Genomic DNA, 25133 nt, shown 5'->3' on the forward strand with positions numbered 1-25133 from the left:
ACATATTTGACGTACTTGTAGGCTTTACTTGTGTATATCTATTTTATGCTACACTTTAATTCCACTATTTCAGCAGGAAACAATGTACCTATTACTCCAAAACATTTATTTAACTACTTTAGTTCTGGTTATTATATACAAATCAAGACTAAGATAAAAAAAACAAATAATAATTTTATAAAATATGTTGCAATAGATTAAACTACCCAACAGTATATAAATCAGTTTTAAGAAATTACCTTCACCTCGACCAACTACAACAGTAAGATGTTACATGTATCACTGATGATTTAATAATATAATGTGTAATAGCATGACTCACTTTTGATATTAACTTTTTGATATTTTAAGTACATTTTCTTAAGTAAACTACTTTTTGAATTACATTTTCAATGCAGGTGTTTTAGTTGTGAACTTCTTTTACTTCAGTAATACTTAATACAAAGTAAACACCTGTAGGGTTATTATTACAATCCTTATGACTAAAAACATTTTTTTCATATTAACTTCTTTTACTTTTTAAGACTAAAGTGTAATAATATCACTATAACTGCAACTTCTCATGTGCGGATAAAAGTTATGAATTTCCTCTGTATGTTTATAAAAAACCCTCGATTATATCTGTCAGGTATACAGTATATTTACTGTGTATGTCATTAGCATCACCACTCAGCTATATTATACTATTACAAATCAGCCAATTGTTACATGTGATTATCTATATTTATTACTGCAAAAAACAAATGAATAAAATAAAATAAATTGAAATCGGTAAACGGTTAAAAAAAACAACAATAGTAAAGTGACTAACTAAACTAAAACTGGAATGAAATATACGAGTGTGCCCCGCCACAGAAGCATGCAGTTAACAGTAAAATATTGTTTTGTTTTTGATCATCTATGTATCTATGTTTTTAAATGTTTTTGAATATACATGCATTAAAAAGCATTGTTGTAAATATAATTTTCAATAGCTGAAGATAGCATACACATATTGATGAAGTAGATTCCAATAAGTCACAACCTATCAATACCACACCTATATAAAGACTGTATATTACAGCTAAGATGTTAAGAAGTCTTCTGAGATTCATCAGAAGACACTCATTTTATATTATGCATCACTATCTTCTTGTTCCTGGATTCTTGTTTTCAGATGCAGCTTTAAAATTTCCTTCTTTTGTCTTTTACCTTTCAACCACTGGATGGCGCTAAATATTAATTAATGAACATAAACACAGAAATTAATGCAAATACAGGGTTTGTTATAGTGACATAATTAAAAACAACAAATCAAACATCTACAATTAGCTTTTATATATATCAGAGTATTTTTATTAACTGTAAGCACAAAAGACAATATTTATCACTTTCAGAATAAATACTCTATCAGACTTACAGCATGTGATCAAAACAAATAATCAGAAAATGGAGAGATAAATTTAATTTGTGTTGAGTCCAGAGGTGACACATTGGCTTAGTTTGTATTTAGAAGATCGACCTGCTTTTACTGACTTAATTCTACCATCTAATATGATGTTTGAGGAATAAAACTAAAGTTCAGTGACATTTTATGCAATAAAAACATAAAATTAAATCTTAAATGAAATACAAAAACATTTATTCACCACTTTTCTACACACACAGCACAGTTTAAACATTTAAAAGTCATATAAAGTAACGCATCTTTATTTTTTTGTCTATATCTTACATCACATCTCAAAACAGAATATCCAATAGTTTACTTCTGTGTGTACAAGTGTTCCCATATTTGACGGTTCACATTGGACAGATGCCATACTCATTTTCAAGAACCAGTTTGTTTAAGATAATAGATTTTTAAAAAACAAAAAGACAAAAGTCATAACATTTTTGGTCTCAGTGCATTTTCTTCAGTTACAAATCACATAAAGGTAATTGTACATTGAATTCTTATTGAACTGATACTTAATACCACTTTAAAATCTCCCAGGTAATTAATTTCCCTTTTCCCCCTTTGAAACACAATATGTTTTATTTCTTTCACTAATATTTCCTGGTAAGGAGTTAGAGATTGTCCATTACAGCACACAATAGTTAAAAAAAACAAAAACAAAACTGAAAGGCTGTTTTCTGTTTGATATAAGTTATGACGTGATGTTTAAGACGATCCTTTCTCACAGACTTAATTATGCATTATAACAGAATAAATATGACAATCTCAAGCTCCAGTGAAAAAAAGCAAGAGATTCACTTGAAATATTCTCATTTCAGGAGTGTGTCTGCACGGCCTCTATCACGCTGCTCGCAGCCTCATTTAACCTACTTAATACCAACCTTGAAAGTGGGTTCTCAGAAGTGTCATCATTAGTCCATTTAACATGGAGATATTTTTATTCATCGGGAACAGGCAGTAAGTAAGAGACACTACCCTAATTCTGGCACCTTATTGTCGTATTGTGGTGGCGGAGTGATGGGTTCAATGGTCACTGGATTCTGTGTGGGGCTGCGGATTTGGAGGCGGAAGTCCTTCAGGTGCAGTTTGTCTGACTTGATCCTCCTAACCCGGAGGGGTCGCAGTAAACGGCTGGCCCGGCTGGCGCTGCGAGTAGGCAGGCTTGGGTTTGGTGTTAGGCCAGGTGGGTCAGCCTGGGGCTCTGCGGCAGGTTGATCGGGAGCTGGTGCGGGTTCATTAAGAGGGGTGTCCTCTGTGGGGGTGTTAGTGGGTTCTGCTCCTTCATTTTCCACAGCAGCTATGATGTCCTCGTAGGACGGCAGCTGGGAGATGCTGTTTCGAAGGTTGCTCTGGCGGACGGGGTAGTCAGCACTGCCGACAACCTCCTCGTAGCTTGGAACATTGAATGTGGTTGGGTCTGGGACCCTACGAAGGACGCAAAAAGTGAACCTCAGTGAAAAGTGCAGTATAAAATGAGATACATTATAAAATAATACAAATTTAACCCTGCAGTAATTGATTAAAATAACATTTTCTTTGCCTACTCAGAGGAAGCACCAATAAGCTGTAGATACAACAAGGACAATCTCTTTCTACGCTGATGTGATGAGAGTATTAGCATCATCCAACTGAGCAATATGACCATTAATTTATTGTGTTTCTGGCCATCTGATGAATCTAAGTGCATTCTTTACTCTCTTTTAGCACTGTTTTTGGTTTCCACCAACTCCTGTGGGAAACAGCTGGCTGTTTTCAACCTAAATGCTCCACTCCAACTGTCTCTGTCTGCTGTTTGGTGTTGAGCAGGTTTATCAGAACTTGTTTGCTCAAAACAGTTGTGGCCATGAACAATGTTATGAGAGCACTGAACAAAAACAATGAGCTGAAAGACGCTAAAAGCTCTGTAGAGCCGAGTTGGACTGCAGAGTCTGGTGATAATTTTTTTTTCCTCTAAGAGAAAACAACAACTACATCGCATGAAGCAAGACTTCTAATTCAGCTGGATCTCTGTGGCGAGTAAAATCAGCTCTGGTTACATTAATCTATTATTGAGATTTGAATCCAAAGCATATCGACACTATGCTCATTCTTTTATCTCATTCAGTTAAAAGTGGCTTAAATATTCCAGTTTGAAAGGGTTAGAGGTCAGCAAAGCAATAACTTTCTGTATCTTATATTTCCAATTAGAGTAGGAATTATAAAACAGAGATAAAAAGTCATTACTCACGGTTCTTCCTGCTGCCCTGCCCCATGGTTCAGGAGGAGTCCTCCCGTTGGCAATGGCTGGTTTCCTGTGTTGCGTTGGCTCCTCTTATTCTTCACGCCGAGACAAATGGATAAAAGCAACATGGCTGCCCCAACTCCAACCAAAACCATAGCCACCATTGAAGACTTTGTGTTCTCTTTGTCCTCCCCATCATCACCGCCCTCATTTACTGATGTTGTGGAGTTGCCAGACATAGTGGAGGAGTCGCCAGGGGCCTCTCCATCCAACGGTATGACAGTCCACACAATCATGACGATACCCAGGGCGATGAGTCCCACTCCCAGGGCGCAGAGGGCATAGTGAGCGCCTGAACCGCTGCCCCCTGAGCTGGAGGGTCTGTTGCGACGGTTGTTCTCGCCACATAAACCCCGACTGGAACACATCCCTGCAGGATAAGCTGCAACAGAGAGGACCACCAATACAATGAGAAAAAACTAGAGGTGAGAAGACATCTAACTGGAAAGCTGTAATTTAAAAAGCACACCACCTCACTTTACTGGTTGCTATGCCAACTCTTGTGCTGCACAGGGAGCTTGTTTTCTCCTGGTATGAACACTTGCTTACAAAACATTATAAAAAATACAGTTGAAGAAGTCATTCACTGTCATAAAGGGTCTAATGTTAACAGGAAGTAGCAAGGAAATTGACAAAGGTGCATCCAAAGAAAAACTAAATGATGGCAATGAAAAGCTTCTGGGAAAACAGTGAATGGTGTGTTCGAGCTTAAAGGAAGTAAGAGGTAGCTACAATAATCTTTTGGTAAATAAAAACAAAACAAAACACTAGCGTCAATGGAAGCCTCGTGGAATATATTTTCTATTCTCTACATTTATAACTTCAAACAACGATTAGCGTACTCTCTCAAGACTTGCACTTGTGACGATTAAAATAACTGCCACAAGTAAAAATCAACTTAGTTTTCACAGTGTGGTGTGAGTAAAAAAAAAAAAAAAATCTTTAAGCAAGAGCAGTCAGAGTGCAGGAGACCAGTTTAGCGAGAAAACGAGTGCAGTGGAGGATCCATACATGTCTTAACATGACGAACATGAACCTGAGGGACGGTATCTTTAAGAGGAATGAGTCAAGCTTAAAACAACAGAGTGGCACAAAAATGGCCACAGTACAGTACATGATGGTATGTGGCAGCATAACTGCAGACATGCAAATATCCTGTATTAGTCAGCACTGATTGTGAAATATACAGTAAACCACAAAAGGAGCATCAACATAACCACACGATAAAACGGCTACTTTTATGAAACTTACAGGGTTTTTTTGTGTCAGAGAAGCGGTAATTCAGCGCTGTTTAGCCATCATTTTCTAACTGTACTTAACTCCAAGTGTTCATATCCATGTATGTGTATGCAATGTATGGATACAAATTACAATTATTGGACTGTCTACAAGCTGTATTACTTTAACAAAGAGGTATTTTTGCTTCTCAAACTCTTTGAACGGTTGAGACGGCCGTATAGTAAACCATCTTCCACTTCTCTAACACGTAAAAATGAGAGAAGAGTATGAAAAATACATTTTGTCTAGCATAAACAGCAGTTCGGGGCCCTGACAAACCAGTTTGTGAACCATCGCTGTTGTAAACCATGGCAGATTGCCTCATCTGAAATGTGCTCTACTGAAGAACGTTGTGTGTCAGATAAACTAAAGCCACTGTCAAGTGTTTGGAAACATGTGCAAATAATGACATCCTGCAGGAAGTATTCATTAAAAAAAAAAACAGTGGACTGTGGCCATAAAAATGCATCTGGTCAACATCTGGACCACAACAATGTTTAGGTTGTGCTGCTGTGTTCATAAAATGCTACAATGGTACTAAAGGTGCTGCTGTGCACCAAGTGAATACCCTTTATACCAAAACATTGTAGTCCACACTCACTTTAGCAAGGCAGCATGGATCCATGTTCATACTGTTTAAACAAAATGCTGGCTCAACAACAAACAACAGAAAGAGTATTTATAGGAGCACATCTCCCCGTCTTAAACCATCCACTGTTTGCAGTCACATGCACACGCAGCTGTCATCCATCCCTGCATGAGCTTCAGTGTTTGAAGAGTCGTGTGCCCTGAGACGCCCTCGTGTATCCATGTGTGACTGACAAGATCTGTTTCATTTCTATTTGATCTAAATTTCATGCAAATCATGATAGTCATTGTGATAATTTGAATTTAAAAAAAGGCCATGATTATAACATTTTAAAAGTTATAATTAAGACAATTTCAAGAATTCAACAGGCCACTTTCCAACCCAGGCAGATATTATGATTCAAAGTATATCAATATCTGAAAAAAAGTAATGATTACATTTATTTTTTTGTTGCATTGCAAACAAAGAAATTCTATGCACATAAGATTTTTCAAATAACAAACTCATTACTGCAGGCTTGTCTGAGAGCTTTTCAAGGCAGGACTGAGCGATATGTGAATGCGCACTTTAGCAAATATTTGAGGTGACGCGAATGATAAACGACTTGTGTTAGCTAGAAACACAAGAAAAGTGCTGTTCAAACAAAATATGAACTTGTTCGTTGAGTTTGTTTGTACATAAAATGTTTCAGACCGTTGTAACATACATTAAAAAATGTTTTCAACAATTACAGGACTTTATTACACTGTGTAATTGGACCCAGAGCCAGTCTAGTGTGCTCGAAAAACAATCCCAAATTAATTTGACTGAACACAAATCATCAATTCAAATTAGTGAAGCCAAGTCAAGCCACCCACTTGCTGCTTTGTTCTCAGGACACGATGGGCACAGAAGAACAATGCTGACACAAGAACTGTGTGTATGATTTAAAAGACAACACATTTCAAGCAAGTTAATGAATGTTGGTTAATTAGTCCAACCCTTCGTAGAAAGCACACCCTGTATTTTAGCTTCTGTCAAAGAAATGATGGGATTGGCGGAAAACATGTATCCATAAACATTTACTGTAGGGGTCCTGAATGCTCTCTGTACATATAGAGGATGGTCAAACAATTGACTCTGGGGTTTATCATGATTTGGTCTGCTGAACATGTGGCTGACACACTGGTACCACTATCAGTGTCCTTGTGATACTGAAGGTGGTGTTTCCTTCCTTTCCTTTTAACCTTTAACATTTAACTTTCCACCAGTTCAGCTTTTGTTTATTCACTGGATCTTTGGCAGTGAAATGATAGCCTTTAGCAAGCCGGTGTACATTACTACAGGTGAGCTGTGTGTAAAACTAATTAAAATGACTGAATAAATACAGCAATGCTCTGTGATAATGGATCATATTTTGACAATACGATCACGTTATGTTATTGATTTATACATTTACATTGCTTAAATAACGATTGATTTTGGACAAAATGAAAGTTAAAACTACAAAAATAAGTTACTGAAGTTGAAAAAACTTCAACAATTTAATGAGAAAACTCACTTAAAAGGATTGGGAAAATGGCAACTGAGGAAGCTGCTAAATACTGCAATGTACAAATGTTTTATATTCATATTTTGCCTGTCAAATGTTGCCGATAACGTGCCACCCGGTTGCAATTCGGTGAAGAAAAAAAAAATCATCATTTCCGGTAAGGGCACAACAGCCATACTCAAACTGAGACAAGCACAACACCAAGAAGTACATCATGTATGCTGTGTACTACATAAAAATGTACTGACCAGAAGTATCTGAATTGAGACACAGTAAGAGGAGGAGGGACAGAGTTGCTGCTAGCTGACAGGCAGCAGCCTGGATAGCTCTAGAAGGAGAGCCAGGGGCAGAGCAGGAGCTCCTTGAGGAATAAAAAAAAAAGAAAACCCAGAGTCACGTCAGATTCTGCCCTGATCCGGTGATGTTTACCAGCAGGAAGAGAGCTCACGGATTTAAAAAACATTTCTCTCTGCAGCAGCAGCGGTGCAGATATTCACTGTTATTGTAGCTCTCTGTGGGCATCTAGAGCACTACTTGATATAGAGAGCAGACAAAAGAGAGACTGCTTGGAAGAACAGCCGAAAACTGATTATAACTCTGTTCAGAAAACGTATTTCAAAGTCAGACAGACCAGACGATGTACGACTTTTTACAAATTGCAATAATGATGTGGTTCTTAAAGCATCCTTTTGATCGGCTTATTGCAATCTATATTTTGGTTTCATATCGCTGTATCGTTAGTAAGCAGGCTCATAATTATACAAATGATTCTGTGGTCATAATAGTTTACCATGTCTAAGATGCTGAAGAGAGACATTGCATTGTGGGTGGAAGGAGGTGTAATGCTGACCCCAGTTTTTTTTTTTTTTGGAGCATCTGAGCAGTACATTTTGTCCCTTTAAGTATTACACTTATTGCTTACTGACGTCCCATGTCCTCAAAGTATTGTGAGCATAACAGTAAAGACAAGAGTCTGATATGAAAACATGTGTCTAGGTGTCTTGTTGTGGTGGTTAAAAGATGATATATTCCAAGAGGAAACAACCTGCTTAATACCCACAACCAAGAGTGACTGCAGTGTGCAACCCCATCATGAGAATCATGAAAATATTAAAACGTTAAAGAAGTCACATTTGTTTACTCATGGTGGGCTGTGCCACAGTCATATCTGGCTCCAGGTTAATTGACATTAAAGAAATATATTCCAATGACACAGATTTTATGTGTGGAAACGGCTGCTATCAGATCAGTACCAGCAGATTCCTCTAGAAGAGATATTAGGACCAGTATAAGAAGAGAAACAACATGGCACACATGGTTTTATCTTAGAGATATAATAAAATATATGACTGAATCTTGTGTTGCATGCGATGTCGATGACTGACTTGCAACATCATCATGATCAAAAACCAAAAATATGATGACAGTGTGGTATCAGTGTTGTTTTCTGTCATTCTCTCAACATGAAACACGACATGACACTGCATGCTTGACCACCTGTGTCATGGCTGCTTGCCTTCTCGTGCACTAACACACACCTTTGAAGGCCTGCTGAGCGTGCGTGCATGGGTGTGTCCTATTTAACATCAGCACACTTTGAGCATTGGAGAAAAAAAGAATCACATGCATTAATTGCTGCTTCTATGATGTGGCATGTGAAGTATTATCGGCAAAAGTAAAGTGGTTAAAAGTGTGAGAGTGTGTGCGTCCTTCAGCCAACGCTTTCATTGTTTGTTTAGTAGGACGGGGCCACAGAGGGACGGACCTGTCTTGTCCCCTTTACAGGACCTCCGTGTCAACTTATCCACACACAGCTCCCTTTAAACTCCTCACACTCCTGAACAGAGTCTCTGCTTAAACTCACAGTGGTCACTCTTAGTGAAAGGTGATCTGTTAAAGGCCCTTACCTTTTCACCGCTCAGTGCCCAAGGACTTCCCTCTTCATCGGTGAGTTACCTGAATCACGCAGGTGTTTTCAGGAAGATCACAAAAAGAGGAAGAAAACATCGACGCCAACAATCTGACGCCACGTTAAACTCTGATTTCTCCTTTTAAAATCACTCAAAGTGTGTTTTTTTACTTTTTCCCCAACAATCTTTCCCGCTGCTGATAAATTAAGTGTCAATAGGAACTTTGTTCAAATTCCAGCCGTAGTGAAACCTCGCCTGTCCCGGTTGTAAAGTGTGTCTCTGACCTGTTTTCCGCTTGGTCCTAGCGCTGCTGACGTTCCCCTGAGGACAAATTAGTGGGACAAGGACGCACCCGGAAACAGATTCATGAAATCAAATAAAAATGTAATAATATATCACAATAAAACACGCTGTAGTTAGAATAAAAAAAGAAGGTGATGGGTACAGGAATAGAAAATAAAATTATTTTACTTGTATCTTAAGTTACTCAGAATCCCTCTTAAATGAAAAGTATTTTCATTATTATTATTATTTTAATGGCTGTAACAATTATTTTATTGATTATCCTGTATTTTATTTTCTCCATTATTCAGTTTGGTACATTTTTTTTAGAAAACAGTGAAAAATATATCCACATATATCATATATATCTATCAAGCCCAGGATGACATTTAAAATTTCTTGTTTTGTTTGATCAGAGGTCCAAACCCCAAACAAATTTACTTTATCACAATATAAGACAAAGAAATAAAGCAAATGATCACACATGAGAAGCTAGATCAGGTCATATTTACCATTTTTTTGCAACTTGTTTGGACTGATTTTGTCAGCTGCTGTTTCCAAAAATGAACTCTGATCAGTGAAATTGTGATAAAATGTTATCAATCAGCAGAGGTCTGTCTTGTTTTTGATATCAGGTAATAATGTCACTACAGGGCCAGTGGTGGTCTAAAGGTTAGATAACTGAAAGGTTACTGGTTCAATCAGGATAGATGTGGTGAAACAGCAGCACTCGTCTCTCATTAGCACTCCTAAGGGGGGCAACAAGGCCAGTAACCCCCACCTGGTCTGCGTAGAGGGCAGCAGATAAGACTGTGGTTGTTTAACATTTAATTATGGTCTAATTATTCTAAGTAGTAAAAGTAGTTTATCAACTTTTAACTTTTTCATTTCAAATTTCATTTTGTTTAAAGTTATATGTTATATGTATTAGTATTGTATGTATGTATTGTTGTATGTATAATAAATCATTTAAATTGATGGAGGACAAAAATGCAAACAGAAATTTGAAATTAAATCTAAAAAACTTATAATAAACTAATGTGAAAATTATTTAGTAACACTTTTTGGATAATCCGCCTACAGATAGTTTATTGTTGTCAGAGTATTTGTAAAATTCCAACGGTCGTGTTTTGTTTGTAGATGTTTTACAGATTATCTGTCGAGTATCTGTGACAGTTCCTGAACATTACTTAACCAAAATGTTTTTGTGCTTAGACCAAAAACTTGATCACAGTGGTGTAAAATCAAAAAAACTGTTGTTCAATCACAACAAATAAACAAGGACTAGAACATGTTTTCATTTGTGTATGATCACCTGAGTATAAGAACTGTTGTGTTTCTGTTACCTTAAAAAGCTTTTTATGTCTAATACGTTTCTACATGTTTCGTGGCCACCGTGTTTTCTCCTAGGAAGGAGAGGGTGACACGAAATGGTTGCAATCATCAACTACACAGCTAGATGGCACTAAAACCTACAAACTGAACCTTTAAGTTTCAGCTGATAAAATATTTCGTCCTTTTATAATGCGTTTGTTTTGAAAAACAACAAGAGGAGGCAGTTGACAATAATCACTTTTATTGTTGGCATACATGAAAAGCTGTGACAGTTGGGTGACGAGAGAGACAGTGAATGTCATATTAACACAAACACCATTTGAGTCCTTCCTTTCTCTTTCTATACAGGTTTGAACTGGTCCAATCTTCCCGCTCAAACAACTCTGCATTCGTTGACTTGGAGGAGACGCCCCGAGAAAGTGGTTGACAAACCTGTTTTCTACTAGCACACAGTGAGGCCCTGTGACATTTCATATCTGTTTTTTTCATGCTCAGAAACAGCAAACTGTGTACAACCATGTGTTATAAAAGATGTTTAAACTGTACAAAATGTGCCCTTACATTCTCTCCATTGAGTTCATAATATAAGTAACAGTATTGCCGTTGTTTCAGTGCTTATACAGTATAAACATGTCGAGGCGATTTGCTTGAATTTTACACACTTTCAAAAACCAACATTCAGCTGTATGTTTTATCTACATGTCACCTTCATACAATGTTTTTTTTTGTCAGTAAAATAATAGATGTATTTTTACCAGTTTTTAAAAGTACAGACTGCTTGTTAAAGATTGTCTTGTGTGCAAGAGTGGACTCTTGGCGATTTTTTTTTTTGACAAGTTACCTCTGTCATGTGTCCACATTTTGTATATTTTCATGTTTTAAACTAAGGTCTGTTATCTATTACAGCAATAATAATCATAATAATGACTGTGATGACAAACGTGCACGGACCATGAGAAGGTCAGAGGAGGTGGAGGAACTGATGTGAGCCAGAAACAACATCTAACTCGTGTATGTAGAGCTGCTGACGTCATAGCTCATTGACAGTGGATATGTATCTACAGTGAAAGCATGTTATGATGACTTTTTTGTGTCCCAGCAGCTCAAGCGTAATTATCCATATACTTACATGTGCAACGAAAACACGTCAACACGCGTTAAAACACGTTAAGAAATAGTTGAAAGAGCAGACCAGTAAACAACAATGCTGTGAGACCTGTTTCACATAAGGCATCAAAGGAAAACAACTCTCTTCACTTATGTTTGTAGGTTATTCTTGAGCCTTCTATAAACTCATAATACAAAACTCATTTGGAGAAAACAAAATTGACTTTTATAATTATATTTACAACAGCTCCATTAGGTCTCTGTTCTGACTATGTGTTAGTCTTATAATAGCCAAAATAGTTCAAATGATAAAAGTAAATGGTACATCCCTTTGTAGGTCAGTCTCAGTAGTAAACAATTGTAATACAATAACAGTGTAAACAATAGTAAACAACGTGAGCGATGTCGATGGCTGCGGCTGCTTCAGACGTTGGTGATTTCAACACTCTTGAAGGTGTGCATCGGGCTGCCTTTGGCCCGAGGAATGGCTTGAACTCTGGCCTCTCTGGGCAAAGAGCCACAGCTGCCGTGGAAGCCCAGACTTCGCTCCACAGAGTGGCTGTTTGCTCGTAACCTCAGCGGACTCTGGCAAAACAACAAAAAAAAAAGACACAGAACAGAATGTGCAGTTTACTTTAAGACTCTAAAGAGGACATTGAACTTTAAGTGAAATATTATCAGCTGACATTAAAGTGAAACTTTAAAATTGCAGGTCTCCTCACTATGTGAACAAACACAGATGTATATGCTAGATTAGATTAAAAAAATATTTTTTTTAGACACTTTTAGACAGTGAAGTCACTAATTACAGCTGCATACTAAGAGTGTAAAACACAAAGCGAGAATGGAAAGAAACTATTAGCATTTCATTTTTAAATATCACAATTATTGTCATACCGGTATATTACAACAATCCTATTTACATATGCAGATGTTCAAAGATGTTCCAATAGTAGGATTTGATTGTGACATGACGTGATACCTTAGCTGATCTTCTCACAGACACCCGCTCTTCAGCAAAGCGGTTAACAGCCACAGGTGAAGAGGAACCAATAGGCTCATTGTTCTGTTCTGCACTGCTGTTAAAACAAGGTATTACAAGACATTAATTCATGTGCATGATGCTGAAGTTTCATTCTTAGATAATCCTGTGTAACTGGAGATGAAGTGCCTGAACCTTGTACCCATTTTTAATCTACCTGTGAGGGAGGGAAAGTGATTTCATCTCTTCATATAGGTGCCGATGCAGCATGTGTTTGTTGCTGGGGATCCCGAGGGCTTTGGCCATGGCATCTGTGTTGAAGGACGGGTCCAGAGCCATCAGCGCTCCATGAATCCCTTTACCCTGAAGATTGTCTGCAAACTCCTGAAGAGAATAACACATTTACAGCTAAAAGAAATGGATTCATTAATCTACAGTCCAGCCAAAAGTTACATTGGGAGAAACGTCAAATTAACCACAGTATGGTGAAGCTTTAAAACTAACTAAGAAATAACTGTTTGTGTATGTTCAGTGGGGCAGAAATAGTATTTTAGTTTCTAGAGCTACAAAAGTAAGCATGTCAAACTAAGAGACACTGATGACTGGTAAATATTCTGACATTGTCAATCGAGAAAAACACTTTGGTGCTTTTTTACATTTACACTGGTCCGTTTCTTCTGTATTCTTTCAGCAGGCACCAAAGGTATCATTGTTTTTGAGGGAGTCTAGTGGTGGAGGTATCTGGTTGCAATCTGCCCTATAAATCTCCCAAGTGAAGGGGGATACCGTCACTGACCTCCTACCCACCTTGAGGTCTATGTCTCTGATCCACTTCATTACTCTGTGACATGTCCAAACAATGGGGTCCCGATCTTGGTGCTCACATTTTGTCCGCCGTGCCTGCAGGGCCTGCGAAAAACACAACACACAGATAACTGCTTATGTGCCACAGAGAGAGGTCAGGGAAGGATGAGGGCCTGCTGAGATAATGCAGCAGCAAGGGCTTCTGTGTGCCTCAAGCCATGGTGGATAATAATGAATAGCACATGCAGTTTTGTGTAGTCGAGTAAAACTTTTGTGGAATGACTGCTGAAAGGACTTTGCTAACTATCTGCACCTTTTCATGAAATTTGAATCTATAATCTGACCTCTTTATCAAAACTGAGCATCTGCAGGAGCTGGATTGCCAGGAGTAGACTGGTCTGGTGGTACTGGTCGCTGATGTTAAGGAATCTCTCCAGGTCTCTGCGGCTCAGAGAGTTCAACACTCGCCCGTCCACTAAATGAGTCTGAAAGGTCTGGGAATATTGCGACAACCCCACATCACTCAGCCATGATGTTGCAACCCAGTGATGGTCCATCTCAGATGCTTTTGATAGTCTAAAAGATGAGTAGATATCACCAATGAGTGGCGATAGAAGAAGTTGTCAGAATCTTTAGTTAAGCAAAAGTAGCAATATAACAGTGTACAAGTAACCCACTACAAAAGTGAAGGTATGCAAGTATTATTAGCAAGATGTACTTAAAGATCACACGTTATCAAACAACTAACAGTTTCCTTAGTGTTTTGTTAGCTGCTGCTCACCCTTGGTCCCCTTCAGCTTTCCTGTAATCCTCAATGGCCAGTCTTAGTTTCCTGCGATGAATGGGGTTAGTGATACCCAGCCCCAGTTCTAGATCCTCATCTGTCAGGCCTAGAAGCACCTAAAGAACAGAAATCCAGTTCTTTATCATCAAAAACAGCATCTTAATATGCCCCTGTTGAAATCATCAAGCATGAAGCAAACAAACAGCAATAGAACAACTTGTGCCAAAAGGTGTACCTTGCCACTTTTGACGTTTTCAGAGCAGGCTCGGATGTACATGGGCATTCCCATGACAACCTCCAGCCAGGCCTGGACTGCACCTGCCCTCCACAGTGACATGCATGTGTTTCGAGTGAGCTCTGCCTGCTGGAGGCGGTCCAGCTGCTCCTCTCCATCAGACAGGCTCTGCTGTGTGAGGCTGTCAGAGTCTGGATTGGTCAGGAGAGGTTATGGTGTGGCATACAGGAGGGGGTTCAGGGTCAGAGGGATATGGAAATCAAAAAGATGACTCATCGGGAGACAGATTAACATCAACATCAGAGGGTGTTTGCATCAGAAATAGATAACTCCACATCAGCGTGTAAATATGTAGCAACAAATTTGATGTAACGCTACAATATCAGAATCTCATTTCTATATCGACAACAGAAATAAGCCTTTCTGGCTTCTTTTTGTGTTTAATCACATACATCAAAGTCAGAGTTATCAGTCAACTGAATGAAATAGTTTTCAAACCTTTCTTTTGTTCCATATTAATATAAAATATTTTGAAGTTGCATTGTATGGCCACTAGATGGAGCCAGAATAATTCACTGGACACTTCCTGTGTCCATAAAAGTACTGTATTGTATGGCTAATAAGGTTAATGTAAAAATAAATAAATAAAATTACATGGTTCAACGTATCTAAACCTGTAATGGTGTTAAAATTCAGACGGTATACAACCCATTTATGTCTTCTCATGAGAGTGTAGTAGTCCGGTCAGTTCTAAAACTACAGAACCGTGTTTAGTACAGTTGTTAAGATACTTCAGTAGCTATCTGATGATTGTGAGGGGACTTAAGACCATTAGGGTAATGTATTAGAGACACAGGGATTATTCATAAAACATCATGCTCCTGCCCATTAACCACCCATCTCAACAACAGGGAAACACTGATTCATACTGATACGACGAATCCAGGATGAACTTTGTGTGTTTACCTGATTCGTCTCCACATGCTAACAAAATGCTGCATGCAAAGTCCACCATCTCTTTCAGTCCACCAGAGTTTCCACAAAGAAAATGACACAAACTTTTTTTTTTCCAATGGACCTGAGTGATATGAATAATCCCCAGAGTACAGAAACAGACAGCTGGTAATCACAGATGAGGAGTTACTCACTGGCAGGAGAGAGTTGCCATTAGAAATGGCAGGAGGAGAGGGAGAGACACGTTAGACTGGGATACAAGAACAAGATTACTCATGGAACAGAAAACTGCCACAGGATGTATTCAGTTACTAGTTTTATTTTTAAAATAAGATTTCATTTCAATTATAATTCATTTTGAAAATGCTAAAACCTCCTCGACATCTGGCTGCAACAGCTGCAGCAGATAAATATTTGAAGTTAACTCTTGTTTGTCTTTAGTTTTTTTTTTAAATAAAATACTTCAATAGATTTAATCTTTTATGGAACATCTCCTAAATTACAAAGCATTTAACATTCTTAGAGCCACATTTGCAAGAAATGAGGAGGGAGTCTACAGAAAATAAAACAAAAACATAAAAAACAAATGAAAAAAAACAAAAGGGACCGTGCATTCATAATGCAAGGAGAGATAACTTGGTAAAAGGGAAAAGTCAACACAGGATTGTGGAGATTATTAATTTGATTGGCAATGAATGGACATTTAATCAAAGCAACACAGAGGGATCATGCACGTGTTTGATGCACATTCCTTTGTCACATGTTGGCACATGTTAGATAGCTCTCAGTAAGAAGTGAGTCAGACATAAACAATGTTACGAGGCGCGCTAACAGTGACAGAATGATACGCAGATTTTCTAAAGATCAGTGTTTAACCTTTGGCACTTGCACATTTCGACAGCAGATGAGAGCTGTGCCTGAAAATGCATTATTGTTAATGTTTGTGTATTCAGGTCTGTGCAATTATGTTTTTTAAGGAAGACTGACTCTAAAACCCTTTATGGCCAGTCGTTAATTATAGTAACTGAGAATATCACTGTCTAGCATAAAATGTATGAGGAAGCATTCATGAAAAAACTGCTTGCTGCCCACATTGTGATGTGTTTTATCAGCAAATACTGTGAGTCAGCATTTATAAAATGAACATGATGACAGAGTACTATTTTTCACATCAGCAAGCGATTTGAAACAACAGAATTTGGCCAATTAGACTCCAAAAGATCAATTTTTGTTTTCAGCCAATCAGGTAATATCTAAGAAATGGACCAAGTTAGATTGGGAATAAGAAGAAATCAATGTTGCAAAGCATAATCAAAGCAACAGTAAAGTAACAAAAGCCAAATGACATTTACAGTAAAAACACTAATTTCACAATAACTCCTATTTACATATGAACAGCAGTCCTTCAAGTCTCCAGTTATAAAAAAAACATAAAACATTAAGACATTTGGAAGATAATACAGCATAAACATGTCTACACATAATAATAACCCCATGTATATATTTATATGCATGTAAACATATATACATATGCATACATGTACATCTATAAATATATATCTAATTTACAAACATACAATTTAAGGGTAATATACTGTACATTTATGGGGATAGCAGTCTCTTTTAGGCTTTCCTTTTAAAATTTACCCCCCTCCCCGCTCCAGACAAACCCATACTCAAAACACTCTTTACACACAGTTAAAGCCAGGTGGATATCCACGCACACACTCACACACACATTCACACGCTCAGCATCACCAGTCGGCATCCTCCTCTATGTAATAATCAGGGGTGGCTGTACCATCAAACAGGCCGGGGTCCAGTGACTTGCGCTGCTTGCCCCGAGCGAACACCCGTGACAGGGATCCCAGAGTCATCTTCTCCTTCTTCTTCTTACGCTTCTGGTCCTCCAGGTCCTCCATGGACTGAACGGGGCAGAGGGAACAGGAAGCTTGGGTTTGTCCGGTTATATAGTAGAGTTAAAGCAGTAGTTTGACATTTTGGGAAATGTGCTTGGCCCGAGGAAGAAGATTGATACTCTCATGTCAGTGCAGTTATTATTAAGCTGCTGCCTTCAGCATTTTGGCTTAGCTTAGCATAAAGACTAGGAGCAGAGGGAAACAGTAAGCCTGGTAGTGATTAAAGGTGGCAAAATCCACCTACTGCTCATAAAGCACCATTTTTAGTTGGGACAGCTTTAGAAACTTTTGAGGAGGCCAGGCTGGGGCACAGTTTTAAAGAAGAGGGACAGGTTTGTAATATGAATAAAGCCGTGTTACGACTCAAAATTTAAGCCTGAGATCATGGCAACACTAAACTTTATATTATCAAAAAAAAATTGTACTATGAACAATGTATATCAACAAATAGCTGTTGTCTGTAACTCCAAACAGCCTGTGTCAATGGACGGATTAGGACAGAGACATATTAACGCTTCCATCCCTCACACAAAATGAAACACTGTGTCATTTGTACTTGTTGTGTGCTTCCTTGCAGTAGTTTTTCATGTCTTGGTGGTAGATCTTTGTCTCTTTGTGGTCGCTTGGCATCCAACAGAGCCTCTTGTCCACAAGCCTTAGGCTTGTACCTGGTGGGCAGTCAATCCATGATACTAATAATCCAACTACCTACCAGCTTCTGGCAGGAGTGGCACAGGGGGGCAGTGCCATGTCTTGATGCCATGCCCCTGATCTTAAGATCACTAATTTACATGTTGCATCTTGTTTGTGTGATATGTACAAAAAGGTACAGACCAATGTTTACTATTTATGGGGCCAGGTTGGCTGTAGCTTTAAATCTAAGAGACAGTTGTGAAATTGGTGTCAATCTTCTCATCTAACTCTCAGCAGGAGAGGGAATAAGCTCATTTCCCAAATGTCAAACCATTGCTTTACAATGAGTTAAATGCAAAATAACATCACCACCACCAAGCAGGCAGGCTGACACCCAGCAGGACGACAGAACAGAGAGACAGACACAAACAGGAGAGGACAAAGAATAGCGAGGTACTTATAGAAAAGTGTGGAGGTGTGATTACTTGGTCGAGGGGGCCAGGCAGCTCTTACATTGCAGAGGGAGTGGGTCCGGTGACGAGGTGAGTTGATGTCACTGGGCGTGGATGAGCGGTCCCCGTCGGCCGCAGAGGCGTCAGAGATGACAGAGGGCTGTCGAGAGTGGCAGGGGCTGATCCTGACCACAGCTGGATGTACCACACACACACACACACACACACACACACACACACACACACAACATGTACACACACATATATTCACACAGGTTGATAAATTCCCACCGTTAGTATGGGAAACCTTGAGGAAACCCTCTGTTAGTATGCTGAGTTTGTAAAAGCAACACCAAGCAGCTCAGAGACTGAGAGGCTGATCAGAAAAAAAAGAGCTTACCCTGTCTGTCTGTGGTGTGTCCGTGGTAGAGGGTCTGTTGGCTCTGACGGATGGCGGCAGTGAGCGGCAGGTCGGCCTGCATCACCCATTCCTGACTCCCGTTCACCACGGGCTCTGTAGGCATGGCCAATGAGTGGCGCTTGGGTACGTCTTTTGTCAGGGTGGCCAAGGACTGCTTTGCCTGGAAATAAACAAGAAACAGAAACACGAGCATGAGTGGAAAAGGAAAACACTCACATAGACACAAATATAATTTAAACTTTGTATTTGATTTGAATTATTACTGTGCTTTTAATTAGTTTTTTTTAATGTATGTCTTAATGTCTGTTATGCTTTATTAAAACGCTTTTAATCACAGTCATAATAATAGTAATTAGTCATAATTGGTTATATGCATGAAGGAACATGCGTGCTTTACACACACATGTGCACACCGCACTACACAAACTAAACACAGGATCGTTACATTTAAAGGAGAAGCTAGCACTAACCGATTCTTACTCCTTTAACAAATCTCATCAAAAGATCAAAACTAACAATTGATCCTACAAGTATTGTGTGTGTGTAGCCAAAGTCTGATTGTGGTTTAACATTTCAAAAATGCATATATGATATCAAAGTTGAGCGTCTCATTAACCATCCACAAAAATCTGAGTGAAAAATAAGCTTTTAGAAAACAAAAGCAGTTCGTTTTGCTGTTTTCAAAACTGCGTGGGCGTGGTAAGTCCCGTTTTGATTGACAGCTCCCTCAACATGGAAGCTAAACAAATTACTGTAGTGGACAGGGGAGCAGCAAAACATGTTTTTTAGCCAACTAAAAACATCAGTATCAGTTTAAGTATGGTATATTTACATTATTTTCACCGCTTTACTTTGCCCTTTCTGGCAGTGAATTGAAGCCATCATCTACGCTCTCTTCAAACTCGACTTGTATTACAAAAACAGTAACAGTAATTATCAGAATATTTTCCCATCTCACTCTGTGAACTGAGAATTTATAATTGACACAGCTAGAGCTGCTGATTGTTGGAACAGTGCAAAGACTAACCATGGCGTTCTGGTGAGTTTCTGTCACCTTTGATTGAAGTGTGAGGTAAAAAGGCAATTAAGATAATATTAGTTTGGCAAAAGAGATAACACTTTAATTCAGAAAGTGTACAGGTGTATTTTTCTGTTTAATAAGGACAACACATTGTAAGAATATTTCCCAGAATTAAATGTGTAATAAATGTCCCAGTGAAGTTTAATATGAGTCAATCCCACATTCATCGCCCGTCCGTTGTCGATACTCACTGGAACACCAAATGTGAATTAATCTGCAGCTGAAAACAGCTCCCAAAATATCCACAATATCCAGTCTTGTTTGCTAAAAACGACAGTATCCAGCTGTTTTAGGACATTCCTGAGCCTTTAAGAAAAATCAAACTACATATTTCACCCCCGTCACAGCAGGGTAAAGAATTTGGAGAGTATTGAGAGACAAACACATAATTGGTTTCGTTCTTTTTAAGGGATTGTTGACAAAGAAATATTATATACCCTTGAAGTTGGTCAACAGTCAGTATTTTTATGCTGCATTTTAAAAATGGCTTCCTGTGTCAAAACTACACATATTTGATGTTTTCCCACAGGATTTTATTATTTATTATTGCCATAAGCAGTTTGAAACAACAAGATTTTAAGTAGAAAAGAAGAAGAAAAAGAAGGTGGCAATATATTTTGTGGCTTGGTTGCGTGACAGCGATGCAGCTCTGGCACTGATGTACCGTACCAACAAATCAGATCTGTGATGCAGCTTGATGTGACGATCTGTGGGTGGTTGTGACTTGCCGAGGGAGGAGAGAGATTAATGACACACAGACTGACAACTGTACCTCCAAGAGAACGACAACAGCAACACAGAAAAAAGCCATGAATTTCTTTCCTCAGCCCAGAGGAAGAATTAATGCTTTGAGTAGAGGGAAGGGATGAGGATATGTAGCAGAGCAGCTTACTGCATGTATGTCTGAACTGATATGAATACAGCAACAGGATTGCAAACACACACCAGATAATAATGCTAGGGTAACCCCATTTTAAATTTAAAAAAGAAGAACAACTCACCATGGTGAGTTCGGCCTCCAACTCTTTGACTCTGTTCTCCTTCATGTCCATCTGAGAACGCAGGATGTTGGCCTGTTCTGTGGCTTCTTTGGTCTGCCTCCTCAGGTCCCACTTCTCTCTCTCCAGCATGTCCTTCTCCTTTGCCAGGGCTTTCACTGCATCCTCACTCTCCTGAAAAACACACACACACACAAAGAAATCACTGCCAAACTCACTCTGAATGATGAATGGAGCTCTACGTTTAAATCAAGCAGCATTTCACAGCTAGATTATGTCATAATATCTTTATATTTTATTAAACGGGTGGCTACGTGATGAGATGAATTTGAGTTATAGCACTTTGTGAGTTTGTGGGCAGAACTGGATTTGTGAAGAAGATAATGATATTTAGAAAATTCTTGATAATGATATATCGGTCCTTTTTCCACATCACAGGAATATATATTTATGATAGGTGCCCTTTAAATTAGTTTATTCAAATAATTGTGACCAAGATATATACCCATATGATTAAACCAATTAAGTACTTTAAGTGCCCTCTTTTAATAAAGAGTTTATAACACATTATAATGTGTTCATGCACAGATATAAAGACATTTCCAAGTATTTATTAACGAACAACAATCATATCTTCTCCTATAAAGACATTTATTAACGAACAACAATCATATCTTCTCCTATAAAGACATATTTTACATCATAACAGCCATGTTTTACTATGTTGTCAATCATTATCTGTTTATATACCTGCCTACATGTATAGGTGTGCACATGAGGAGTTATAACAATACACATAAAGCCCATGAAGTTGGAATAAAATATTTTTTCCTCTTCTCATGAAATGATTGTGACTTAAAACATGTGTGCAACAAGCTGATAAATCAGATGAGCCTATGTTACCTTTCGGTGTTGGTCGTAGTTGCGTATGAATTCTCGCAGTTGCTCTTCTCTGCTCTCCAGTGTTGTGTACAGCTGCTGCATCTGACTCACCAAGTCTGCCTTCTCCACTTTTAGACGCTTACGGTCTGCTTTCATAGCTGCAAAGCACAAACACATTCACATGCTGAGCAGCACATACATACATGTGTAAAACAAGGAAGATTTTAACACTGAGTCCCCTGTTGAACATAACATATGCAATATATATATCAGTGAAATCTAATTCAGAAACAAAGCTTTGCCATTGCAGCAGAGAGCCACTAGGTGACACTGTGTCTTCTGTTAATGAGGCAGGCTGTGGTTGGTGGGTTTTTTTTTTCGCTCAGTAAAAATGATGTAATCGTCCTAAAAGATAAGTGGCACAGTGGCACTTATTTATTCATACACGTTTCTGCTTCTGCCGGCATGTGGAGACTCTGTTGGCTCATCCCGAGAAGACCATTTGAATCTGATTTCTTTCAACTTCATTCTCTCACAGAGATAACTCGACAGCTGTGATGCAACTGGTTGTGGCTCATTGCAAGCAAAAATAATAAGGCTTTCCTGAGAGTCTGTGCTCAACCGACAGGGAAGACTGGAACCTGTACTTTTCATAAGTGAACTCAAGGAAGCATTCCTCATGTCAACGTCGGCGTCTTCATATTTTACGCTCAGCATTAAAACCTGTTTTGCAGCAGTTACACAACATGGTTTCTGTGGTTGTAGATTACCACCTGTGCCTTTCAGAGCAAAGCAGAGAACCAGAAAAGCAGTTGTGTTTAAATAAACTCAATGCAACTACCTTTTTGGTTTTCTCTCCTATTTTTGTTGCAAGTAATTATCCTTAATATAACTGACAGACTGCTTTTTTTTTCTTTTTTTTTACCTCCCTTAAATGTGGAAACTGTTGGGTTACATAATGCTGGGATTTGTTTTCATACAAGAAATGAAAACAATCCAATACTCCACATTCAGCACGCATTCCAGTCTACATCAATACTGCATTAATGTTTCACAGTAAAGCTTCTATGCAGTGATTGATGGATGGTAATTAAAATGAGGTGAACCAGGAGTCTACTTGGCTGATCAACAGGGGTGACACCCATTTCTGAAACTAACTAAGGTCGAAACATGTGCACAGGCAGTGTTTGCTCTCTGGAAAGAACACTGTTGCCATTTGTATGCACACATTTCACACTTTTGACACATAAAAAAGATAAACTCAAACTGAAAAGACATTTCCACACAGTATCATCTCTTAATTGGCACAGTCAGTGCCAAGTTTTCTGTTTGTTTTCTGAGAGTAAAGTGGGCTAATGTCATTGAACTAAACCAAATGAATTTATCTTTAGTTATCTTTGAAGCAAGGATCTACGCATGCTAACAAAAGCCGTTGGTATTTTACTACTCAGTGTTGAAACTGGAAGTTGCTGGAGGGAGAAAAGCAGGCTTGCAACAGATCTGAGTATGCATTTGTTTTCTGTTGTGCTTTTTACTGGGAACAATACTGTCTTGAATGAGCAAATTTTCAAAATAAAAGAAATACTTTTTAAACAACGATGCGCAGAGACAAAGTTGGCTCAGAAAATCAACTTTTGTTGTTTAAATAGTTGTGGTTGCGTCTGATATTTGTTTGTTTTCAATAGTTTTTGGACATCTCAACGACCAGTGAATGCAGAAAATCCAAGGAGGGAGTTGCTGAAGGGAGTACCAGACCTGATGAACATATTTGGACCTAGGTAAGAAATTAATATGTGAGGATGAATAGGATTCAATATGAAACATTTAAAAAGGCCAACTGGAAAAAGTCAGGATGAACTTCAGGTTTGTTGTATTTCTTTTCTTTTACGATTTGAAGTAGAATTTATTTGAAAATGTATACATAAACACCTGTGATTTGACAGTATATATTAGAGACATATAATATTATAACGTTATTATATTATTATTATATATATTAATATTATATGTTGTTCTAATATATAGCAGTCCCTTTGCTAAAACTTCCCACTAAAGCCTCAGACAGCTTTATTTTTTGCTATATATTTGAAGTGTCTGTTGGGAAGAAGGGAGTTTGGTGGATTAGGTGAGACATCTGTGTTGACTCCTGACCTTGTAAGGCCTCCTTGGCTCGGTCCAGCTCCTGCTCTTTGTCACCTAGCTGCACACGGAGCTCGGTGGCTGAGAGCAGATTGGCAGAGCAGCCTCCCTGGGTCTCCTCCAGGTCTTTACTCAACATGTCCTTCATCTGCCTGAGCAGGTGGACCTCCTCTTGAAGCTGGGCAACCTCCTCACGCAACAACACTGAGTGAGAAAGAGACACAGAGTTTGAAGAATTTAGAGTATGCAAAAGAGTAATGAGGAACATGATAATGCAGAGGGAGAATATAAACAAGAAAGACCAAAAGGAGGCATGACGGAAGTTGAATTAAACGTCCTGAATTCAAGTAAGAGGGTGCGATTATGCAGCACATGCTAAAACAGAGGTTCAAAAGTAACACATCAAACCCTCTCCAGACTCACAGCTCCCTCTCAGCCGTGGCCACAGGTGTTTAAGAAATTCAGATAAATGCTGAGTGACAGACTCTGGAGAGGGTAGTGGGTAAGTGAGAGACAGCAGTCTGATAAGACTTAATAAAATATCAGACGCACACGTCTGAGACGTGCTCCTCACTTCCATCCCCTGTGAAACGCCTCCCAACCCTAGAGGGGGGAAACAGGCAAGAAAAAAGGAGCAGGAAACTAAAGGAAAGGACACAGGGAACTGAGGAGTGAACTAGTGGACAGGAATAGATTTGAAATAGATTAGAGGAGGTCTTGGGTTGAATTTTAGTCCAGTGAGGGGAATCCATGCCAGCAACAGAGGAACAATATGTCATAATGATTTATATTGCGCACATAGGGGTAGGGGTAGAAGGTCTGTTACAGAAGGATGAACACTTTTCATAAAAACCAGAGACAAATGACATATACAGGCAGTCCCTGATGACAAATTTGTAATTCAACCTCAATATCTTATAAGATAGAGGAGCACAGCAGAGAAAGGTCGCAACCTGGTTAATACAGGAGAGATCAGCTAATTAATCAAACAGTGACACGGTATGAAATGTAGAACTATTTTATTAACAAACAATTATTAATAAATGATTATTAAATCAGTTGATCAACTTTCCAAATATATGCTTCATGACTATAAGTCAC

General features: G+C 38.6%; 2 protein-coding genes across 5 annotated transcripts in view; both read right to left on the minus strand.

Annotated features, from left to right (window-relative positions):
- Positions 1 to 1848: 1848 nt before the first annotated feature.
- tmem51b (transmembrane protein 51b) lies at positions 1849 to 9366 on the minus strand. Its single transcript, XM_027278792.1, has 3 exons — positions 9309 to 9366; positions 3663 to 4098; positions 1849 to 2860 (listed from the first exon to the last, which is right to left on the minus strand). The coding sequence occupies exons 2-3, from the start codon at positions 4082 to 4084 to the stop codon at positions 2407 to 2409; spliced, it is 876 nt and encodes a 291-aa protein (XP_027134593.1). The 5' UTR covers positions 4085 to 4098; positions 9309 to 9366; the 3' UTR covers positions 1849 to 2406.
- Positions 9367 to 10874: 1508 nt separating this feature from the next.
- Positions 10875 to 25133, minus strand: part of kaznb (kazrin, periplakin interacting protein b) — a 114482-nt gene continuing 100223 nt past the window's right edge. For 2 of the 4 annotated variants that reach the window (XM_019262972.2, XM_019262973.2), the window contains 13 exons: positions 24045 to 24236; positions 21915 to 22051; positions 21015 to 21185; positions 18912 to 19092; positions 18573 to 18706; positions 17309 to 17432; positions 14554 to 14744; positions 14316 to 14434; positions 13879 to 14110; positions 13538 to 13639; positions 12948 to 13114; positions 12731 to 12827; positions 10875 to 12333 (listed from right to left, as the gene is read on the minus strand). In XM_019262972.2, the coding sequence (XP_019118517.1) occupies positions 12172 to 12333; positions 12731 to 12827; positions 12948 to 13114; positions 13538 to 13639; positions 13879 to 14110; positions 14316 to 14434; positions 14554 to 14744; positions 17309 to 17432; positions 18573 to 18706; positions 18912 to 19092; positions 21015 to 21185; positions 21915 to 22051; positions 24045 to 24236 (2009 nt within the window). In that variant the 3' untranslated portion in view covers positions 10875 to 12171. Of the gene's footprint in view, positions 12334 to 12730; positions 12828 to 12947; positions 13115 to 13537; positions 13640 to 13878; positions 14111 to 14315; positions 14435 to 14553; positions 14745 to 16399; positions 17433 to 18544; positions 18707 to 18911; positions 19093 to 21014; positions 21186 to 21914; positions 22052 to 24044; positions 24237 to 25133 lie in introns of those variants that run through there. The other 2 variants (XM_019262974.2, XM_019262975.2) reach the window with 2 other exon arrangements.

Source organism: Larimichthys crocea, chromosome VI (assembly GCF_000972845.2).
Source record: "Larimichthys crocea isolate SSNF chromosome VI, L_crocea_2.0, whole genome shotgun sequence".
Lineage (NCBI taxonomy): Eukaryota > Metazoa > Chordata > Actinopteri > Sciaenidae > Larimichthys > Larimichthys crocea.

Coding starts and splice junctions, on each gene's coding strand:
- tmem51b (XM_027278792.1), bottom strand. CDS start 4,084: ATGTGTTCCAGTCGGGGTTTATGTGGCGAGAACAACCGTCGCAACAGA. Junction 2,861..3,662: donor GCAGGGCAGCAGGAAGAACC/GTGAGTAATGAC, acceptor CGTCCTTCGTAG/GGTCCCAGACCCAACCACAT.